This window comes from Ictalurus furcatus, chromosome 1, assembly GCF_023375685.1.
Source record: "Ictalurus furcatus strain D&B chromosome 1, Billie_1.0, whole genome shotgun sequence".
NCBI lineage: Eukaryota > Metazoa > Chordata > Actinopteri > Siluriformes > Ictaluridae > Ictalurus > Ictalurus furcatus.
Genome location: NC_071255.1, coordinates 14,582,187 through 14,605,520, shown reverse-complemented (window position 1 = coordinate 14,605,520; position 23,334 = coordinate 14,582,187). Strand labels below are relative to the sequence as shown.

The following is a 23,334-nucleotide window of genomic DNA, read 5'->3' as shown; positions in this document are numbered from 1 at the left end:
CTGCTCTCCTACAGCGAAGAGTTGCAGAAGCGCTGTCCCCTGTGTGAGGTCATCTTCCCTCCGAATTATGACCAGTCCAAGTTCGAGGAGCATGTGGAGAGCCACTGGAAGGTGTGTCCCATGTGCAGCGAGCAGTTCCCCTTAGACTGCGACCAGCAGCTGTTCGAGAAGCACGTGCTCACTCATTTTGATGGCAACATACTCAACTTCGATTAGACCAGCCAGAGAGGAAAATCTTCACCACATTTATTCTAAACTCATTTTTATCACCTCGAAACTGCAGCTGTTAACTCTTAGCCACATGTTACGCTGTGAGCATTTACTTCTAAGCAATCAGTTAATTAGCTCATGACTATCTCTTTGTTAAGGATTTCTTTTTAAGCTCACATTGCCCATGAGATAGGTGGGGTTACTATTAACACAATCGAATCAAGATACCGCAGGATGAATGATTTTCAGGGTGCTATTTATTAGTTCTTTGGAGAAGGCTGTACAGACTTAACTCACTGTCACTTTGTCACAAGCGTAATCATATAGCCAGTGTAACATCTTAACACATGTAACTGCAAGCACTCTCCAGGCTTTATGAAATAATGTCAGGTATGACCTATTTTCCCCCACTGTGCTGATCTAGCACAGTTCTGTACTGTCAGGGCAAAGTAGTCATTTATACACAACAAGCTGATCATATAGTCATAAAATAATCTATTTTAGAAAATGCTTTTAAATGTCGCACATGAACAGGCTATAAAGAGCATTTTTTTCCCTCTATTTAAATCAACTGATACTTTAGCCATTATTATATTTTAGTTGCATGCTTCTGTCACTGTGCACTGACTTCAAAACCGCTTGGTCTGGTTTCCTTGACACAAATTAAGCCTGGATTCAGACTAAAAGGAAAATCACAAATGAACGTGTTAGTCCAAGGTTATGCTCGAGAGTTTGATGTCAAAAACATCAACAACAACAACAAAAAAAAAGTGTGCTACATTTAGTAATTATCCTGCAGAGAATGGATGAGAGATTAACTTGTAAACCTGTACACAGCATTGTACTACTGAACACTGCCCAGTGCTAGACTTAATTTGTTCTCAGTTAACCAAACTAATGTGTGTTTACTTTGGTTTAAGTTAATTATGTAAGGTCTTCTAGATACCTTTTTCTTGTACGTGTGTCTTCTTACTCTGATATACACCAATAAAGTTTTGTTTGGAACAATAGCTGGTTCTGCTGAATTGCCGGTGTGGTTAGATAAGTGCTACTTAGTTTTAGCTAAAAGCCACTCTGTTTTTCACTGAAAGTGAAAAACACATGTCCCTACACGGTTATAAAAAGAATAAAACATTCCCCACACACAGATATCGAAACACATCAGAGGCCATTTAATATTTAACTTGTAACCAGGTTTACATTTATGAAGCAGCTTTTTTGTCAGTTTTTCTTTTCTATTTTTGTTGAAGGACACCAGTTTAAAAACAACCCGTGGTGTCAATGGCATTACATGTAGGAATCCCCCCTCCCCCTCCCCTAATGTATGAAAATATAATTTAATGCACTTACACAGATACATAATACATAAACTATGCACAACATGTCCAATACTTCCCTCTAGACTGGCAGTATAATACTGTCACAATGTTCATTTAAACAGGTAATTCCATTACAACACTGATGTCCATGCAGAATGTCATGATCATGAGGGATTCGTAGCTTGGTGCTTGGTCAGGCCTTTCTCTGCCAACTCTTCTTGTTTTTCTTTTGATACCTCCCAGAGTAGGGTGATTGATTTTGCAATAGAACACCTCTTCTATATACCTATTCTATTTATTGTATTTAATGCAAAAAACTGATGTAGGATTACTGCTGGTACTCCAAAACCTGCTGCTGTCTGATTTAAACTCAAGCAGAAAAGGCAGAAAAACAAACTTCTAACTCTAGGACAGGACATCCCTGAGTTATCCTACTGCCCCATTAGCAAAACAACACTGGCCACCAAAGACGGCGATGGGCAAATCCTCTGCTGTAGTTTTAATATTGGGAAGTACAATAACTGTCATCTGTCCACCTGAAAGGCGGCTCAGGTAACGCCAGAGCTCAACCTGTATCAAAGGACAAAAAACAACATCCGGATCGACTTGTTACACCAAAGGTGTGGAATGCTATGGTCTACAACAGTTCAAGGCAATCATTTACAATGATCTTCCAGTAACACACACTTTGGGGCTATGATGAAAGATAAGGAAATAAAAGAAATCCCTTAAGACTTAGAAAAAAAAAGAAAAAGGAGCGTATGTGTACTCTAAACCCAAAGCAGCGTGTCAGTGTGTAGATTTAACTCAGTGACTCGCAGGTAGGACTCTGCAGTCCCTGAAAGGTTGGCAATGGAAACTTCTTAACTAGGTTGGCAACTAGGTGCTACAAAGTGCTTTAGGTCCTTTAGCAGGCAATGGATTCAGCTGTGGAGTTCTAGAATGCTCCAAAGGTTCTAGAACACACCGGCCACAGCTGTCCTGGGACCCGTGTAACAGCTGTATAAAAAAATACCATTTGACCACATGGGCAGGATAATGTGTCTGAAATGCTGGCAATCTGTCACCTGAGATTGTTAATAGGTGTAAAACACGATTTGTCCAAGGATGACAAAATATAGGATTCAACTTCCAAAAGTCCCAAACTTAATTTTAACTTGGTATAATTTTTTTTTAAAAAACTGGAAATGGGAAAAAAACAAAACAAAACAAAAAAAAACTTGGGAATAAAAGGATATATTTAACATCTGATTATGAAAGTCTATATGCATTTCTTAAAATCTATAACTAAAAATGTCAGTTATATTGGGTAGCGCAAACAGTCAGAAATGTTCTGCCCTTCTTTTTTTTTTTTCCTTCACCATTTTCTCTTGTCAGAAGCCAAAAAAGTCATGGTGGTTGAATTGTGATGTTGTGGCTTTGACACGCATCACAAACTGCCCCGGGTGGTCAAAGCAACTGTTGGGAACTCGTCCCACACTGATGCCAAGCCTTATCTTGTCTAAACGCATCCCAATCATTTCACAATAAGCACCTTATGACAATAGTAATACAAGACAGAAAAAGAATAATAATTGAATGTGCAAAAGTACAAAACTGCAAACTCTATGATACATCATCTCAAATAGACACAGAACAGATAACAGGATACAAAAAAAACAAAAAACAAAAACAACCATATGCATGCATTTCAAAAGCGTAGTGTAAAGGGAACATAGGTGCTTCTTGAATTAAGAGGGTGAACGGGTTTACTCTTCACAAAGAGATGGAATGAAAAGGGGGATAAAGAGAACCTCCTAAACGAGGTATGAAATGATGGGACGATAGAAAGAGTCTTCCTTATGGAAGAGTTAAATGAAGGGGTACAAGTTTCCTCATGGAGAGGTGGAATGAGTGGACAGAGTCTTCCTCGTGGAGGACAAGGAGGAATAAAGAGTAACAAAGCAGGAAAGGTATCAAATGCAGCAACAGCTTCTAATGATGGAACGCGTGGGTGAAGGATCTGGTTGGCACAGAGGCCCGCTCTACTGTTGCATCTTGCGGATGATGTCAGCTGAGACGGGCGGGTGGAAGTTGATGGTGTGGTGGCGCAGGCCCTGTGAGCTCTTGTAGCTCTTCCCACAGCGGCATTTAAACGGCTTGCGCACCCGGATTTGAGTGCGGTGGCCGTTCTTGGCGTGATACTTGATACCGTTCACATTCTGCGAAAGAAAACCCAGCAATAGTCATGATTCAATGATACCAGGTTTTTCATAACAACTGTAACATAGGCTATATTTTTCCCAGCATGCATATGCACGTTTCTCTCTTACAAGAAAATAGCACTTGTATTCTAATAATAGAATTAGGACCTTTCTCTGGGTATACACTGTAAACCTAAATCTTAGTGAATTTAATTGCCAAGTCATACTGAATTGCCATAAACAGATGAATTAAGTCATTCCAGTTATATTCTCCAAGAATGTGTATCTTCTAAAAACTGCTGCTGTAATCATTCAAACTGTGTTGTACTCATCTCATCCCTGGACTCTTAGCTTACGTCCACGTGAATCTGGATAGATCTGAAAACTGCATTTTTGTTTTGAAATGTTCTTCATCTAGATTGGGGTCTTCAAATGTTTTCCAAAAACTGCTTGTCCACACTGAAATGTCTGAAAATGTTTACATCCATATACTGCACGTGTGAAAACCTAATAAGTTTTGGCCTGCGCCGTTTCCGTCAGGCGGTTGTTTAGAAATGAAATCTGAAGGTTGTACAAAGTGACTACAAAGTTTCGAGTTGTCACGTGACTAAAAATACGTCATCGTTTTTGAATATCTCCGTTTTCTCAGTCCGCACTCCAACGCGAAGACAGCGGCTTCAAATTTTTCGACAAGCTCAGTTTTTGCTTGACAAAAAGAAAAAACAACAACAACAACAAAAAAACACTGTTGACAGAAACCCAAAACATAGAGAAATTTTTCAAATTGATTCGGATTAATTTAGACGTAGCCTCGTTTACAATGTTCTCTTACTGATTAAACTTTCAGCACTCTTAGTACAGTTTGTCTTTACTCTTCTATAATTGTATGCTGCGATGATTTCCAATCCCACTATCCAGACCAGGATTCATTAATAGGCAATCGGTTCCCCTTTGAATCTGGTTCCTCTGAAGGTTTCTTCCTCATATCTCCCCTCCTTGCCATGGTCTCTGGCTTGCTCATTACAAAGCCAAATCAAAATTTCTGTACAGCTGCTTTGTAACAATATTGACTGTTGATAATAAAAGCTATACAAAAAATGCTATTGAGTTGAACAGACTGAATTTTTAGGTCTCATTATGAACCTGATGGAGAACTACCATTTAGCAGTACTGGCCTTAACGTTTTAGAGCATGGTAACATGACGCTCATCTGGTGTCAAGACCAGGTACACAGAGAACCACTCCAGCCCAAATCAAATCCACATCTAACGGCATGGAAAAATGGCATGAACATGGAAAATCTCCTTCGTGCCTGTCACCAGCCACTTCCTGTGCCTCTTAATGAACACGGCTCTCTCAAGCTGTACATAATTCATCACGGGAGCATGCGCCAGATGCCAGCGGAAAATCCCATAAAACCCGTGGAAGCCTTGAAGTGGACCGTATGGCCGTAGGAGTCTGCTCTCAGAGTAGTGCGTTTTGAGAGCTTTCATCAGTCTTGAGTGTACTCTGTCAACTAGCGTTATTGTTTTTAACAGGGTGCTCCGACATGGACAGCTTTGCTCTATTGTATGACCTGCTGCTCATCAGGACCCTGCTTTAGCACCACTTACACGCCTCAGATCCACTGCTGCAGAACGCCGAAAGCAGATCTGCCCCTGTTGCCTACCTTGTATCTCTTTTTGCAGCCGGGCACGGGGCAGGCAAAGGGTTTCTCGTCGCCTCCGTTCATGCACATGGAGCTGAGGATGGACTCGGAGCTAATGGCACTTTCGGTGGTCCAAGACTCATCGCTGTCAGACTCCTCGTAGTCTGCTTCCTCCTCGTCATACTCGCTACCTGCAGGATACATACAGCCAAAGAACTGTTTCTCATGGGTCCTGTAGCTATGCAGAAAGAAAGAAAAAAGGGTAGCGTGAATTTCTCACAGACCTTTGCCTTGCTATTACGATAGCGCTGACACGTTGCCATTGTACTTTTATGGAAAAGAATGTAAGCATGTTGTAAAGGGTTATGGGTTAATGCACAGGAAAAGCATCATGCCAGCAACCAGCATTCCCAAACAAAACCCACACAAATAAAATGCTCTGACTTCTAATTGTGGAGGAAAGAGAAAAAATAACCCACTAATAAGGAGCATGGGAAAATACAGCTATAGTTGCAGTGAATGCAGAAAATGCGAAATGTTGTGAAAAGCAATAAAATGCCATGGGTGTTTATACGCTACAACTGGTATATTCTCGAGTCTGAGTAGTCAGAATGTACTGATTAAGTAAGGAATAATTTACGACGGGCCTTTGAATTAGCTATTAGAAAATAACGCACTGAGGTGGTAATGCGGCCGTGAAGCGGAGTGGCCCTTACACCTCAGGTGTGCATTATTTACTAATAATTCAATGGACCGGAGTCAATTATTCCCCTTATACCACAGTTACCACACGTCATGACATTGTTCAGGTGGTTTACTTCAAGACATATGTCAGGTTTTTGTCCTTAAAACGCTCGTGTGGAACTTATTTTATATTAATTTGTTATGCTAGAGGAGGCTTGAGCTATTGATATGCAGTTATTTGGGAGAGAGAGACAGAGGGAGAGTGGAAGAGAGAGAGAGGGAGAGAGAGAGGAAGAGAGAGAGGGAGAGAGAGAGGGAGAGGGAGGGGGAGGGAGGGAGAGGGAGGGGGAGAGGGGGAGAGAGGGAGAGAGAGGGAGAGGGGGAGAGAGGGGAAGAGAGATAGGGGGAGAGAGGGGAGAGGGAGGGAGAGAAAGGGGAGAGAGGAAGAGGGGGGGGAGGGAGAGAGAGGGGGTAGAGGGAGAGAGAGGGGAGAGAGGAAGAGAGAGAGGGGAGGGAGAGAGAGGGGGGGAGGGAGAGAGAGGGGGTAGAGGGAGAGAGGGATCAGGTTTTTTTCGCTTCATGCTGATAATATACAATAGAACAAATAAATAAATACTTGTTCACGTTTTTTTTTTTTATTACTGCAGAAAACAAATAAATAAATACATATTGACACTTGTTCGCCGGCATATCACACATGCTCTCTCGCGCCCTCTCTCTTTTCTCCCTCTCGCCGCATTCCCACCTCGGGTGTGCTTTATTTGTCCTCAAATTATACCTTACATATATTTATGGACGGATGAAGTTTCCTGTCCTTTTGATTGTCGTTAGCTCTGGGTGCTGTGGTGGACAGCAGGCTAACATTTCCGTTAGTTCCGTTAACTCGGCGAAGTGATATGGAACTGTAATGCGGTCAAGATCTGACTGGAACTACTTTTAGCTGTGCATTTAATGAAAAATAACCGCACACCTCAGAACGTCTGTCAGCCAATCAGAATCGAGTATTCAGCAGCACTATGGTATAACTGTCTTTAACTGTAATTCCACTCACATTTATATTAAAGCACTCATTATAATATATTTCTGTAGCTTCATGTCGGGTTGCATCACACCACCCCATCAATGATCATTTTCCTATAACAGCACGCCCTGTCATGTTTTATTCATTACTTTATTTCGTCAAAACAAAATTAAAGAAAGGACATGGAAGCGTTGATATCATGATTCTTGTACTTTAGATTTTTTTTAACCCTATCCCTATATTTAATAAACACACCAAACAACTAGGGCAGCTGTAAAATATATGGCCTTCATTGTCTAACATTCTGTGGGACAGATAGCACAAGATAAAACAACAGCTTGAGTGTGTGCATGAGGTTCAGCTTCTCTGTCTGTTGCGTTAATCGATTAATATTTATACCACAGCGAGTTTAAACTCTCAAATCAAGATTGCTCAGAAGGTGGCAATGAATTTTCCATACATCACGGCTCAATCTAATATATTATTATCTCTATAGTAACAAGTAGTTCACTGGGAATTGTATGGTGGCTGCTTCACATAATTTAAGCATAATAATAATAATAATAATAATAATAATAATAATAATGAAATAAAATGTATAACACATGAATTTATTTATTTCTGCAACAGTAAAGTTGTCAGGAGGGAGCACTTTGCACATTCCTGGTAACATTCCTAGACAAGCAAGTTTTTTTTTCCTGCCTTATTGCGACTGTTTATAGCTGCTATATCGGAAGTGATAACAGGAACTTGATTTTGTGAGTGTCATAACATCAAATGTAACTACTGAAAATAAATAAATAAACAAACAACTGTAATTGTTAAATTGCTGTGGCATAAGAGGAACGAAAACACTGAAGAATAAGAGGAATAAAAACGTGCAGTTATTTGCGGCACTCCACATCACATCACCTCATCGTTGATTATTTCTCCTATAACCACATGTGTTGTATTCCTTACTTAGTACACACATATTGTAATGCATCAGTGTGAAAACATAAAAATAAATAAAGATCATGGCATTCGGTTATCCACAGCAGCGGTGTGATTATCATGCTTCAATACACAATCGTTAATTCATCTTCAATAGCTGAAGCGCTCACATAATTGAAGCCCCCCCCCTCTATTCTACATCCATAGCTGAAACCATTGTGAACCTGTGCAGCCTTTGTTTTTTTCCTTACTCATTATATTAATTGGCAGCTGTCTGGTTGTCAGCAGATCACCTGTTGAACAATCCTTTAAAACTGCTCTAAAACATATGTCAGTGTAGACTGTAAGTTTCAGTCCCCACTGTAATCAAGCACAATATTTTAAATCAAGGTCAGTTTCTATAAGGATTTATGTGTAATTGTTTAGTACTGGACCAAAAATCTTAAGATTAAATAACCTAAATAATAATAATAATAATAATAATAATAATAATAATAAATATATATTATATAATTATTCCTTCATGTAATTTTTTTTTTTTACAAAATTCACAATAAGAGACTATCACTTACAGAAGCATGTGTGCCCATCCCCAATGAAGACATGTGACACTGTAGCATTTTTGAGAATGATGATTTCAGAAGAATGCTAAATATGTTGGAGAAATATTGTAGTTGTTTGACATAAATATGCTATTATAGGTTAGTTGGAAACATCCAGTTCTAGTATGATCATAAAGACAGGAATGAACCACTGCAGTAACCTGTGTGTGTGTGTGTGTGTGTGTGTGTGTGTGTGTGTGTGTATATTCAGTACCTGTGGGAGTGCTGCTCCTGAATGATGAGGAGGGTGTAATAGGTGGTGTCACAGGTGGAGTGAGGTTGCCGCTGGTGTGTCGGGGCGGAGTGGACACACTGTTACGTGATAGGCTGCCTGTCAGAGAGAGGGACAGCTTTGGCTGAACTTTCTTCTTCAGAGTCTCGTGCTCTCTCCTCGCTGCATCTGTCATGAACCTACAGAGAAGGGCGCAGAAATAACGAGGATGATCAGAAATCCTCATCAAAGAGACACATGTGCAATCACTTCCAAGTCAGTTGATCCTCCGCAGATGCTTTCATTATCAAACTATTGGGCCACGAGTTGTTTTGGGACGCTGTAAACGCTTTTATAAATGCATGTCACAAAAATAAAAAGTTCACACAAACATTGTTAAAGCTGGTGTGGAATTAACAGACTACAGTTGGAAACCACATCAAGTGGAGACTCCTCTTTCTACCAGCAGTGAAACTGCATATGAGACCCAATGCTCTCTCTCAGCATGGAGGATCCATTCTGAAACCACGCTGTACACAGAATGTCAGAACACAAGTGTCTTCAGTATGAGGAGCATATGGAGGCTCAGATGCTGGTTTGAAGTCACTAATAGAGCCATAAAGGGACTGGAGCCATTCAAGGGAATCTAAAACACTACCATGCGCAGCAATGCTGAAGCCTAGAGAACTATAAACATGAAAAAGCCAGCTGATAATGTTTGAGTACAAGTGCTTTTAGCATTGTTTAAAAATAAAATAAAGAAAAAAAGAAAGAAAGAAAGAACATAACTGCTAGTTTGAGATTAATAAGATTATTATTATTACTATTAATAATAATAATAATAAGAATAATAATAACCGCTAGTTTGCAATTAATAATAATAGCTAGTAGGGATGGGCAATATAATATAGTTTGCGATATACCGGTAGAAATTCTCCCCACCATAAGAATTAGTCTTCTCACGATAAAAACAATAAAGCCTAGTTGATGACGTATTTCTGGGTGAGATGGTGTGCGACCCATTCGCAGCTCACGTGCAGAGCGAAAACAAGTACAGGGGAAGGCAGACGTGAAGCTGAGGAGTTCATTGCTAAACGAGGAGCTACCTCTACAATTTGGAACTGGTTTGGTTACAGAAAATCAGTTTTACTTTTAGATCAATGTTTGTGTTTCTGAGGCTCTCAAGATCACAGCTATCACTCATAGCTAAAAACAGTGGTGCATGGTACTATATTTACATCGTCACGGATATCGTTACCGCAATAAATACCAGAAAATATCATGATATAGTTTTACGTCCATATCGCCCATCCATAATAGGTAGTTTGAGATTAATAATAATAATAATAATAATAATAATAATAATAATAATAACACTGAAAGCCCAATGCATTGTATGTTAAGTTTGTCTACTATCTAATGCAAAAAACCCCAAAACAAAACAAAACAAAAACCCTTCTTGGTGTTTCATGGTTGTATTGCTATGGATAAAAATTTAGCGAACGGACCATTAATTTCAAGGACCAAGTGTGGTTCCACACCACATACTATTTGCAATTCTGTGTGTGGTGATGTGTGTCACCTGTTTATGTAGCTGAGAGCGACATATGTGGGCTGCTGCAACTCCTGTTTCTCAAGCACGCGAGGATCCGTATCTGAGACAGAAAAGGGAAGAACAAAGGAGTTGAGAAAAAGAGAAGATGGTCATAGACTGGCATAAAAACACAAAACCGCTCTGAGTACAGTGTGTTCTGAAAAACACCCAACGTTTTAAACACCTGTCAGAATGACCGCGTCTGTTCGCAGGTTTCCTGAGAAAACCGACCCAATTGTAATCAGAATAACTAGCAGAACACAGCGCAAACCTTGCGTGAGAGTGTGAGGAGCTAATTACGTGGTAACAACTTTTTCCATGAAGGCACTCATTTTGAGGGTGGACTATCCCAAAGCGTATATAAAGTGAATCTATTACTCATTTCATAGTCTCACCAAGTGGTTCTCTAAGATTCCTGCCACTCACCAACCCACCCCCAATCGCTCCCAGATGGCAATTAACTTCATTAATAAACTTTGTCATTAAATGTAAACGAGCAGCAGAATTAGTCAGAGGTCCTAACTAAATATGTGGAAAGTGGAGTTGGTCTTTCCAGGCATTTTGGTTTCATATTGACTTCACTGAAATCACACACACACAGTTGGGTACATGTTAGACCACATTAGACACACTTGTGCAGCTTCATACAACGTGTTCCAGACATCTGGTCTGCTGCACTTTAGTGCTGGTCTACAGCAGCACGCTTTGTGTTCAGAAGCCTATCCAGATATCCAGCCCATTGGTCTAGAGTGCAAGATATAGCCAGGAATGTGAACCTGAAATCAGTCCAACCTGGCCAAACCTCACACTGAGAGGACACAACAAGGCTCCTGAATCAGTATCCCCAAGGAAGAGTTTTTGTCCTTGGTGTTCTGCAGACTGGTCGGAGTAGACGAACTGGTAAAGTTCTGCTGCCCCCTAGTGTGACGAAATGTAAAACACCCTCAAAGTGGCCTGCTCTAAAACCTGAAAGCTATGCAGCCCTGCATTTTTGGGGAGCTTTTATTACAAGAGAATCCACAGGTCCCGGAGCTTCGTGTCCACTCTGTGTTTAACTTAGCCCACAGTTTCACTGCTCTGCCAGGGTAATTGTTTTCAGATGCCCACCTCTGCAGGCATTCTCCAACACCATTAACACAAATGCTGCACAAAAAAGACTTTAGCTAATCATGGCCTAAACCAAGACACACACACACACACACACACACACACACACACACACACACACTACGATGCATCTTAATGCCTCTCTTTATCCTGCTGCTGTGAGTAAACACATTGTCTCTCTGTTTAAACTAAACCATATTTGTCTCAGTTCTTCAGAAACCACACAATTTCCCTGAAGAGAGACAGCAAGCCAATATGTGTGTGTGTGTGTATGTGTGTGTGAATCTGCAGCGCAATTCCGGCCAGCGTGGCATCACACACTCACCAGCACCTCATAATTACACAGGCATGCAGACGGTACCACCTGGTATTCGCCAGAGCCACAGCGCCAAAGGCAGAGAGCTCTTTAGACAGCAGCTATAAGGGCTCGACTGGAGTGTTTGTCCAGGTAGCGTTGTGTGTCGTGAGTCACTGGCACTGCAACACTGAGCACTTTGACACTCTGCACTCTTACCGAAGTGTTTCATTAGTCTGGAACCACTGTGTAAGAGAGTTGACACTTTGCAGTCCCGCACACACACAAAGACACATTAAGATCAGCATTATTCTTCTGCACCAGAACAGAGGGTGGGAAATACACACACACACTCTCACACACACACCCTCAACAGCCACACAATTAGCCATAGATCAATCCCCCAACACACTCTGTAAATCACATGCTGGCATCCGGAGGCCAATCAGGGACCTGGCGCAGCAGCCTACCAGATCCCAGCTCAGGAGAGGGAGAGAGGTGGTCCAGCATGCAGGCAGGTGGTCTGCCGTGGTGGTCTCTTCTCCTGTTTATCTCTTAGACACACCATTACTCCATTGAGACTAAGCCAGAGTTCATGTAAAATGCTTATTATGGTTTAGGAAAGTGGGAGTGAATGAGTGAAAAGGACAGACAGAGAGAAGTACCATAGCCCATCACAGACAGATGAAGGAATGAGTGAGGCACAGCAGAATTCCTTCTTTCCTCCTCCTACACCTCATAATAAAACCAGAACCAATCCTGCTATGGAAAGAAGGCTAGGTATCACAGTGTGAACACGCAAGCGTGTACAGAGCTGAAACAGCACACCGAACACATTCATTAGAACGAAGCCATAAACGCAGGCATGTTCGCCTCATTGGATCTTTATGTACCTCATCCTGTTTTCCTCACTCTACCTCTCAGCCAGTACAAACACTCTCTGCTGTTCAGACATGACTGCCTCCCAGCGTCCTCCCTCCTCCTCTCTTCTGCTCTGCTCTCCCAGTGCACTGTGGGATGCCTTCGTGTGGCCCTCGTCATGGTGACATGTTTACAGCAAAGGCCCCTGTGTGGGACCAGAAACCAGGAACGCCAAACCAGCAATGTCTCGCATCAAGTGCGTTCATGGATGCTAAATTTATTCATCTGGCAAGACGATAATATTTCTGCAACATGTCACCGTGACACATCAGCATCACGTTCCCTCACGGCACTTTGATAAAATCCAATTACCTAAATTAGGAACAACCGCACACCTCAACTAGCAGAGGTAATATGAGGCCTTCCTGTCGTTAGCCATGATTAGTGAGAAGCAGTGCTGGGCTGAGCTTATTCTCGGACGCCTGCTCCCCTGCTGGAGCCCAATGGAACTGGAAGAACAACGAAAAAGAGTGCTGCCATGGGGTAGAGGTAATTAGCTCAGCCAGGTGCAGCTATGGGAGGACCACTAACTGCTCCTCAAATTTATTATTTCCGCTGAGCTTTCAGGGATGCATTCCAGGTGCCCTAAATGAGCTACCGGTTCACAGAGGCCGAGAAAGTCCCATTGTTCCAGACGACTGAATGTGCAGTTGCGACAGGGCAAGATATTATTAGTCTTAATGTTACCTGAGCAACAGAACTCTGTCTAGCCTTAACTATATTGAACTTAAGTCTTAACTCAGATCAGTGCTCAAGATAATGTGAGGCGTGTGTTTTTTTCCATGCACAAATATGAATAAAGAATTGTTTAGGGTTCCTAAGTGGTGTAATACAAAATGGTCTCCCTAATGCTGCTAGATTGCAAGTTCAAATCCAATGGAACAGTCTCCACTCTTCTGAGAAAGCTATGCACTAGATTTTGGAAAATGGCTGTGAGGATTCAGCCCCTCGAATGCAAGAGGTTGGGCACTGATGTTGGCTTAATAGGCCGGGTGCACATTCCAATTCATCCCAATGGTGTTCTGTGCAGTTGGGATCAGGGCTCTGTGCAGGCCACTCGAATTCTTCTACATCAAGTTTGGCAAACCATGTCTTTATGGATCCCACTTTGTGCACACAGGCATTGTCATGCTGGAAAAGGTTTGGGCCCCTTAGTTCCAGTGAAAGGAAATCTTAAAGCTAAGCATTCAAAGACACTCTAGACAATTGTGTGCTTGAAACTTTGTGGCAACAGTTTGGGGAAGAACCCCATACGAGTATGAGGGTCAGATGTCCACATACTTCTGGCCATATTGTGGAGCATGAGCAGCAGTTTATAAAAATGCAGGTCTTGAATTCCTGTCTTGAAGGAAGCACATATTAGCCTTCAGCCTCATCGGTTAGTAAAAATGTATATAATTATTGTGTCAAAGCCCAGGTTTCTAGACAGCAGCACTACACTCGGAACAGTACTGGGGGTGGGGGTTGGGGAGCAATGCTTAGAGAACCATGTGGCCGTTTTTGTTTAATGAAGAGGTCCTAGCCATGGTAGACCAAAACTGATTTTATTTAAGCCTTTAATGAATTTCATTAATTAACTTTGTAGGACTGTGGAGTACAACTTCCGTGCCTATACTTGTATCTATAGTATAGATTCTATAGGTCACTAGAGTCTTTCAAAAAACAACTACACAGAAGTGCAGTGTTGTACAGCAAAAAGTGACAGTGCAATTAGGGATCTCCTCTTTACAGTGGTTTCAAAATACTGTAATGTGAATTATAACGATTCAGCCAGTCACAAACCAGCCAATACAGACAAAGGAGCAATTCTGTCACATGATGTACTTCATCCATGGCCTTTTCTGACTATCTATTGAAAATTATCATCCAACGTCTTGCCCCTTGCTCAACCATCATCCTTGGAAAGCAAGTAATAAACAGCTAAGGACCTTGAGAGAAAGAAAGGGAGAGGCCTAAGAAGCTATCAGCACATCAAATACAAACACAGCACCATGTGCTATTATATAACAAATATGGGCAAGTGCAGTAAAATGTACAGTCTATCTGAAACGACTCAAGGAGCTAATGAGTGTCAACAGAGAGACACAGCAATGTCCTTCTGTGGAGACTGGCCTTTGCTCTGATACACACTTTAATGGCTGCTCTTCTTTAACAGTGAATGTGTGTGGCCAGCACAGTATCTGTATTTGTATTATTATTATTATTATTATTATTATACTGAATCCAAATCAGGCAAGTCAAATCATTTACATGAAAGTATATATATTTTTTAAAAATGAGTAGTCAGTGAGTTGTCTGAAAACACTACTTGACCAAGTAACCTCAAGGAAACCTAGCGTAATTCAGTCCCTCCAGGATTTTGCGATCGCAGAAAGTAACGCAAAATCAAGGAGCTTGCAATTTTTCAAAATTATCACAGATTTTACCTAGATTTGGGCCAAGACGCTCCATGTGACGTCTTCACAATGCTCATTCAGCCAAAGACCCATCGATTCATGTGCATCGAACATGAGTACAGCAAAAAGTTCTCATTTACCAACAAGCATCCCGGCGAAAGTCCGTGCAAAACAATTTTGTGTGATTGCAATTTCACCAGTTCGAGTAGTTTCCCACAAAAAAACCCCATAAAAATCTTTGCAAATTGAATCACAAATTTAGAAAAAAGCCGCAGCAAAATCCTGTACAGACTGATAATTAGACTGGTGTAGCATCGTGTCCACCTGACACGGGGCTTAAGCATTTCTTATTTATGTGTGGACCTGAAAATCCATGAGCTCTTGACTTTCAAGAATTGTCATTTGAATCTAAAAAACAAAACAAAACAAAACAAAAACCTATGTAGATGTGTTTTTAGGTGACCTAGGATGTCACCAAATATCTATCTGTAGTATGCTTTGTTTCTATTTTGTCTAACCGATTTTTACTGACTGAAGATACTGGGCAAGTTTGGGAGATAACAGCTAGTTTGCGAGATAAAGGACAAAGCTATTGTCATGTAGTTAATGTTACCATACATTGCTTGCTTTTCTCAGGTGAAAGGCACATTAATTTATTGATAGTAACCGAGACTTCTTTCTTTCTTTTGTAACGTAACTTGAATTTAAAAAATGTTGTGGACTTCCACTTTTACCAGTGAAACTCTTAGAGATGCATTGGTCACCTGCTGGAGTGTGACACACATGAAAACAGTACATGACATCAGCCACAATCAAACAGGTGAACTGTGTTTTCTTTTGTACGGAAAGAATATCAAATTTATACACCGACATACAGAAAAACATTATGTTGTTAGTTTATCGGCGTCATGCCCCTGCACCCCTTTGCCACCTTTATTGCCGTTAAATCAAGGAAAAGCAGCAGCGGCGGCAGCAGTGCCATAGCCTCCTAACAAACACTCAAAGCAACTCTAAGAGTGTGACAGCGCCACCTAATGCTAATGCTTCACCACAGCATATGTACGTGCAACGTGGACCTTCATTTTAGCCTGGTACTAATTAAAGCAGAGAATGTGTTTGAGCAGCAGGTCCCCAGATGAGGAGGAAGAGAGGCCAGAATCTGCCAGCGCACCCTGTAATTAGGCTTCCTCGCCCTTTGCAGAGCGTGCCAGATTTTGCACTTTGCTGAGAGCGAGGCAAGAGGAAGGAGTGGTTCCAAGGAATTTTTTTTTTTTTTTTTTAACTCCAGAGACCACTAATTAGATCATTACTGACCAATAACACCGATCACACTTTCAACTCACGCCTACAATCCATACGCGCCACATCATCCATAGAAAGCAACTAATAAGCAACTAAGAACCTTGAGAGAAGGAAAGAGAGAGGCCTAAGAGGCTTTCAACACATCAAACAGAAACACAGCACCATGTTCTGTTACAACAAATATGGGAATGTGCAATAAAATGCACAGGTGAGTTACGTCTATCTGAAATTACTCAAGGAGCTAATGGGTGCCAGCAGAGAGACTGGCCTTTGCTCTGATGCCACTATAAAAGACCTGCAATTCATTTCTATCACAGTGAATGTGTGTGGTAGCTTCTCTGATCCGATTATACACAACCCAAGTCAGGCAAGTCAACATTCTGTAATATGCAGTTTGTTTTTCCAGAGACTAGGGAAGAGATTAGAAATACATTAATTTCAAAACCGACTGTCTGAAAACACTATTTGACTGACTGACCTCAAGCAAAGCCTGTATAATTCGACTGGTATAGGATCATGTCCATCTGACACTGGGCTTAAAGATTTCTTATACACGGTATGTACGGATACAGTAACGTCAGAAGTGTACAAACATTTATTTATTTAAAGCTATAATATTCATTTTGTACTTACGCAAACAAGATTAATTTGGCCTAGATTTAAGCAGGGCAGCAGTCGGCTGATCAGACATTTGGGAAGTAGATTAAAGCCCAGCGGTAACATGCAAATCACTGGCCAATATGACGAGACAACTGAAAGCTCTGTGCTGGAAAAATTGTTCACTGCATGTACGGTTGCACACGCTTACTCATAAGTTACTCGTTATTTTGTGACAAAAATTTTATTAAACCTAAAAGACAAAGCACCTGCTTTTCAACTGTAAACTGCATACTGAACATTCAAACAGTCACATTAAATATCATTTTATACCAGCACAGAAAGAGCGAACACCTCCACAGTTCATAATGTATAAACCATGGAACATTTGCACTGAAAATGGCAGAGTCATATGGCTTTAGATTTGATGTGATTTATTTACCTACAGTAAAGTTTTCTTGTCATTAATGATTAGCTAGATGCATAAGTGTAGAAATCCTCTCCTCTGTGTTGTAGGTCTACTTAAATGTGGTTTACTATCCTAGCTTGGCTAAGTCTCAAGCAGTGATGGATGCTTTTTGTGATCACTGTCGTTAAACAAAGACATTGTAAATGTTCAAATATTTTACTGTACAAGGCTGTTCGTCTGTAAATTCACCCACACCGCATTTACTTTTATGATCTCTTCAGAAGAATGATAAGACCTCTACAGAGAGGTGTAGTTTGCTTGCAAAGCGCATGATGCAAACCAGAATCGAGATATTGTTAACTCATTTGACAAATAGTTTTCATTTTTATATGGACTAGTCGGTTGTTTAATTGCTAATAAATAACATTTACAACATTTTGTAGATGCCCTTATCCAGAGTGACTTACAATTCTTTGCATCAAATATGTCCTCATTTTAGTACAAATACGCCAGGGTCTAAGAAAACTATCAATCCAAAATCCTGATAGAGAGAAGTTAGTTCAACGAGCAATGGAAAATGTGCTGATTTAAACACTTAGTGAAGAGATAAGATTATTCTGACACAAGATCTAAGGTTTTATTACCCGTCGTATCCAAAACCACCGTTCTTGCGCTGTATTTTTCCAACAGCTCTCTTTCAAAGTTAAAGGTTGCCAACACATTTCCGTGTAGACTAATTCGTGCATGCATGGAAGCAGTACTGGATTATACTCAGTACCTGAGTATGTATCCCCCTCTGTTGGTGAAAAGCAAGCCAGTGCAACAGCATCTACAGCAGCACAACCACCGCCATGGCTGATGCACAAGCTAATGTTATGGCTATTGTTTGTTAATAGATGATGTAGTGATGATGAGTAACAGTGCAAATCTAGACAGCATCGATTAGAATGTTCATGAACATCAGGGACGTACGGGAGGCCTGCTAAAATAAGTAATACATCACTACATTATTTATTATCAGAATTGCAGCAGATGGACAACATCTTCAAAAAGCACATCATCAGCGTATGACTCATGGTCTTAAAACGCACGGCTGAAACCAGAAGTGCTGAGATCCTCACTCTTAAATCAAACATCTTCAAGCATTTTCATGAAAAGTAGATACTTACAGATCAAGTTATCTATAAATTTGAGAAACAAATAAGACTATTTTATAACAATCCTGGGATCCTGAGGGTCTGTGTTATAGGCGACAAAGCAACACAGGAAGTAGCTCTACTGTAGGCCAGTATTTCCTACGTGCCGGACTAACTGCCTCAGAGTGAGATGGATGACCGAGACGAAGAACAGTAGAAGACGTCCAGCTGTCTGCACCCCACTAGATCTATTCTGATTGGCTGACAGACATGCCAATCAGCCACAAAAAAAAGCAAATTCCCCCCTGCAGGTGGGTTTCTCATTACATATCCTTTCACACTCAGCCACCAGGCAAATTCCCCAGCAGACAGGCAGCCGAGGAATCACGTTACAGGAATAGAGATTAGACAGACACTTCAGCTCACATATCAAACCAACACAGCACAATTTCAGCGCTGATAATTAACATAATGAAAGAGTGATTACAGTAAAAGAATGGTGTGTGTCCACAAGAGATTTCCTGGAGAACTGGAGTCCTAGACAGGCTTCACCATTAATTAAGTGTTTAGTTGTCTATGTAGTGCAAAAGCTTAAAGTATTTTAGCTAATAATAATAATGCTAACTCTTTGACACTAGATTGCTCGGGTAATATCAATTTCGCAAGACTTTTCATTAAAAAGTATAGCACTAGCATAAGGCCAGCTCCTCAACAAGCAGTTTACTAAGAAGGGTCTTAATCAACATCTAGTATGTTTGCAAGCAAACTTATTCTGTATATCCTTAATGACAATGGCAGCAACCTGATGATAAAAATTCATGTTCTCATTTCATCTAGACCCCTGTTTGCTACTGCTAAATGATGACTCACTCTATCGTTTCACAGTAGCACAGAAAAAAAAAAAAAATATATATATATATATATAGATAGATAGATAGATAGATAGATATAGATATATCAGGCTTCACAGCAGCCAAAAAAACAATATTACAACTATGGTTTGCACCAGATACCAATCCGCAACAGTTCTGGAAACTCGCCTTTTATAAAATGATCTACTTAGAATGTAGCACCGCAAGAATCAATGGGGGCAAAAAGCACACAGTCGACTACTTTAAGATGTGTATGAATTGCTTAATAACTGAATAATCTGCTGCCATGATTTGCCTGTTCACTGTTTAAAAAAATACAATTTCTAAGATCCACTTCTGTCAGTAGTACTGGTATCTTTATGATGTCTTTTTAAAAATGTATATACATACAGTTGTTCCCAAAAGTTTGCATACCCCTTGCAGAATCTGCTAAATCTTTATACTATCGTGTTATATGTTACAGTACCGTGTTACCTTCTTGAGCATCAGGGAACCTCATGTAATAGTTGTGTATGACATCAACATCATATAGCCGCTGATGGAAAGGGGTCAAATATGCAGAAGATGCTGGAAAAGCAAATACTGTGCAGGACCTGGAGGATTTTTTCTGAAGAACAGTGGGCAGTTTAACTGCTCAGGACAAACAAGGGACTCATGAACAACTATCACAAAATATAAACACAGTCATGGATCATCCAGGTAACAACACAGTATTAAGAATCAAAGATATGTAAACTTTTGAATGATGTAATTTTTAAAAAAATAAATTCAATTATCTTGTCTTGTGTATGTAAACATGTTATGTGAAATAGCTTATTCAGGACAGTACTAAATAAACAACACGGGATTTTTATGATCGCTCTTATTTTGTTAACAGTATTAAGATTGAGCAGATTCTGCAAAGGATATGCAAACTTTTTGTGTTTCATGTTCCTTAGGCAATAACAATAAAAATATAAATCACACACAAAAAATAATTCGCTCTTCTTCCCCCCCATAGCTATGCTTAATGATGTATTTAAATACTGAAAAAATTTAACTGGTTCAACCATGAATACCAAATTAGTCTCGAAAAGATGTATCGTTATTTGCATGACACAAATATAAGCATATTAAAAGGTCTAGTTTTCCTGTGTAAGGATCACTCCAGGTATTGCTTTATAAAATCAGATAATGATTGCAGCCCGTAGCCCTATCTAAAGTATACACCAGAGAGACTGACCCCGATTAACTCAAGCAGAACTGCATAACAAACAGGAAAACAAACTGCATATGCTTAACCACCTGCACTACATCCAAACAACAACAACAACAAGAGATAAACAGGAAAGGATACAGGAGTAATACAACAGAAAAGGCAGGGCACAGATTTTCAACCCTGTGGTAATGAAGTACCCCATGTCCTACATGTTTTACTGTTTACCAGTTGTAACACAGCCATGGAAAACACTATATGTGCAAGATGAGGGTACTCCAAGACCAGGATTGGGAAACTGTGGCTAAATGGCCTTCCAGAAAATGTACTATTGTGACCAAGCCAGCTGTGAACTGAACTGAACTGAACAACAGCCCACGCTCTGCCATGTTTACACTAAAGTGTCAAAGATGTCTTGAAGCTCAAATGGTGGAAGTAAAATATTGAACAAACTGGCCTAAATAAACAAACAAACAAAAACAAACCGAGTGACTGAGCTGTTTCTCTATTATCAGATATATTATAATATGACACCAGGTAGCTACTAATACACACAGTTCATTTCTCATTGTCACTTCAAAACACGGCTAATGTGAACTAAGGAGCATGTCAACGTTACTGAGCCGCGACGCGGAAGAATCCGTTAACTCTTTAGCTACACAGCTAACGGGAGCTACGACCGGGCTCATTTGTTATTTAGGCAACTTTTCACCAACGTTAATATGGCATTCTTCAGTCACGTCGACTAAATAACTGTGTGAGTAGCGTGCTAGGCGCTGGCTGTGTGTGTGTGTGAGAAGTGCGGCTGCGGTGTGTTAAGCCCAGGCCTAGCACAGCTACAGCCAGCGCTTGGGCGGATAGCATCTACCGGGTGGAAAAGTTACAGCCTGCGTGCCATTTCCGGCGAACAGCTTTTGCTTATGAGCTGCATTACAATTCCAGTCTTGGCAGGAGTCTGAAATGCCGCCGAGGGGAAGCTTAAACTAGCCCTCAGTACCATCGATACCACACCTAGCAACAGCAGCGCGGGGACGCAGGAAGTAGCTGGCCGAGTCCGGCCATTGCAGATTGGCGCTCCCCGGCTTCCTCGCTGTGTGCGTGTGTGTGTGCGCGTGTGTGCATGCGTGTGCGTGCCGCTCCGCACTCACCGATGTGGTTGTCCTCGATGTGGACGATCAGCTCCGCCAGGGAGTCGAAGTGCAGCCCGCAGCCTCCGAAACGGCACGTATTGGAGAAGAAGGAGGCAGCGGCGATGCCTGTCATGGTGGTTGCAACATTGAGCGCGAGGGCGAGCGGAAAGGAAGCGGTACGTAGTCTCACACACACCGGCGGTCACACGCACTCGCACACTCAAACACACAGCTGGAGCAGCTGCACGAGCAGGAGGAGGAGGGGGGATGGGCCATCTGCGAGACCCGCTCTGACGTCACGACTACCGGACCTGTTGATGCGCGAGGTGTTTTGTACGTGTAACGCGCTGATGATTAACTGTGTGTGTTTTCCTGAGGGTTCATTCATGGGACCATTTCAGTTCACACAATGGGTTCAGATCAGTTGAAATAATTATTTAATACCCACATGTTGGCAAATACTCTGAAAATGTTACGTTTTTTCCAATAATTGATACGTTTAGTAAATTCATATTGTGTTAAAAAGCAACATGTTAATAAGTTTAAATCAGGCGCACCTGATTGGTTGTTTGCGCGTGCGTCTTCCCGTTATCGGGGAGTTCTCGCGATGCGCTTCATTCTCAGTAAAGCATCGCGTGTTGAGTGTTTACTGATAAACATACTCCCTTACAGGGGTGCAACATACATTTGGAGGCACCACTGGGATGATTGTTGGATGGTCTGAGTCCTTCATCACCGAGAACCACCCAGTCACATTCAGCTCTACTTACCCAGACCTACAGCAGTGAGGCAGCAGAGTGAAGTGGAGAGACAAGGCTGATTAAGTGGTGCGTGCACTTGAGGCACAGTGATCACAGACTCAGGTCAGTGAGGTAACCACCACTTCCATCACCGCTAAACACTGCTGAGAGAGAAAGAAGAAGAAGCATGGATGCGCTTCAAAGTCTTCAGGAGGAGATGGGAGAAAAATTATGCATGTTGTCAAGAGAGAAAATAATTGAAGTCTGCTCTTTTTTAGACATCACAGTGAAAGAGGTAACAAATGTGACCCGCCTCTCACTCATAAAGTATCTCAGCAGCAGAGGAGTGAGCTGGAAGAGCTTGAGGATAGTGGTCTGGCTAAGTTATTGAGTATTAATGAGAAAATAAGTAACCTCACGGTGGCCACTGCTGACAATCCAGAAAAATGGTTGAAGCCGGGGTACAGAGACCAGTGAGAGAAACAAGCACACTGAGTCATTTCAGGCCGTGCATATCAATACTGCTGTTACACATACCACAGCAGGGGCGCAGGCGACATCAGATAGGAGGCTGTGAGACCAGTCTCAACTGCCCCAGAGACACAACGTGCCAGTGATTTGGTATAAAGAATTCAAAATCTCAAGCTTGAGCGGTGAACCGGGCCAAAAGGACATATGATCATTTTCTAGTCTTGCTTGTCAGATAGAGAGTGGGCTGTGCGTAGGGTATCCTGAACAGGAAATCATAGACTCAGTAATCAGATCTGTTACACCTGGGCTTTAACTGCATAGCTATCTTGAAGGGAAAGCTGATTTAACACTTCCTACA

At 41.3% G+C, this 23,334-nt stretch overlaps 2 protein-coding genes across 6 annotated transcripts in view; one reads left to right on the top strand and one right to left on the bottom strand.

Annotated features, from left to right (window-relative positions):
* The window catches only part of tax1bp1b (Tax1 (human T-cell leukemia virus type I) binding protein 1b), a 31,824-nt gene extending 30,604 nt beyond the window's left edge, over positions 1 to 1,220 (top strand). For all 5 annotated transcript variants that reach the window (XM_053627796.1, XM_053627786.1, XM_053627802.1 and 2 more), the window contains one exon: positions 15 to 1,220. In XM_053627796.1, coding sequence (XP_053483771.1) covers positions 15 to 216 — 202 coding nt within the window. In that variant the 3' untranslated portion in view covers positions 217 to 1,220. The remainder of the gene's footprint in view (positions 1 to 14) is intronic.
* Positions 1,221 to 1,361: 141 nt separating this feature from the next.
* Positions 1,362 to 22,278, bottom strand: jazf1b (JAZF zinc finger 1b). The gene is made up of 5 exons (XM_053627895.1): positions 21,784 to 22,278; positions 10,394 to 10,466; positions 8,815 to 9,011; positions 5,382 to 5,551; positions 1,362 to 3,730 (listed from the first exon to the last, which is right to left on the bottom strand). Exons 1-5 carry the CDS (start codon positions 21,896 to 21,898, stop codon positions 3,554 to 3,556), a joined length of 732 nt encoding a protein of 243 aa, XP_053483870.1. The 5' UTR covers positions 21,899 to 22,278; the 3' UTR covers positions 1,362 to 3,553.
* Positions 22,279 to 23,334: the final 1,056 nt, after the last annotated feature.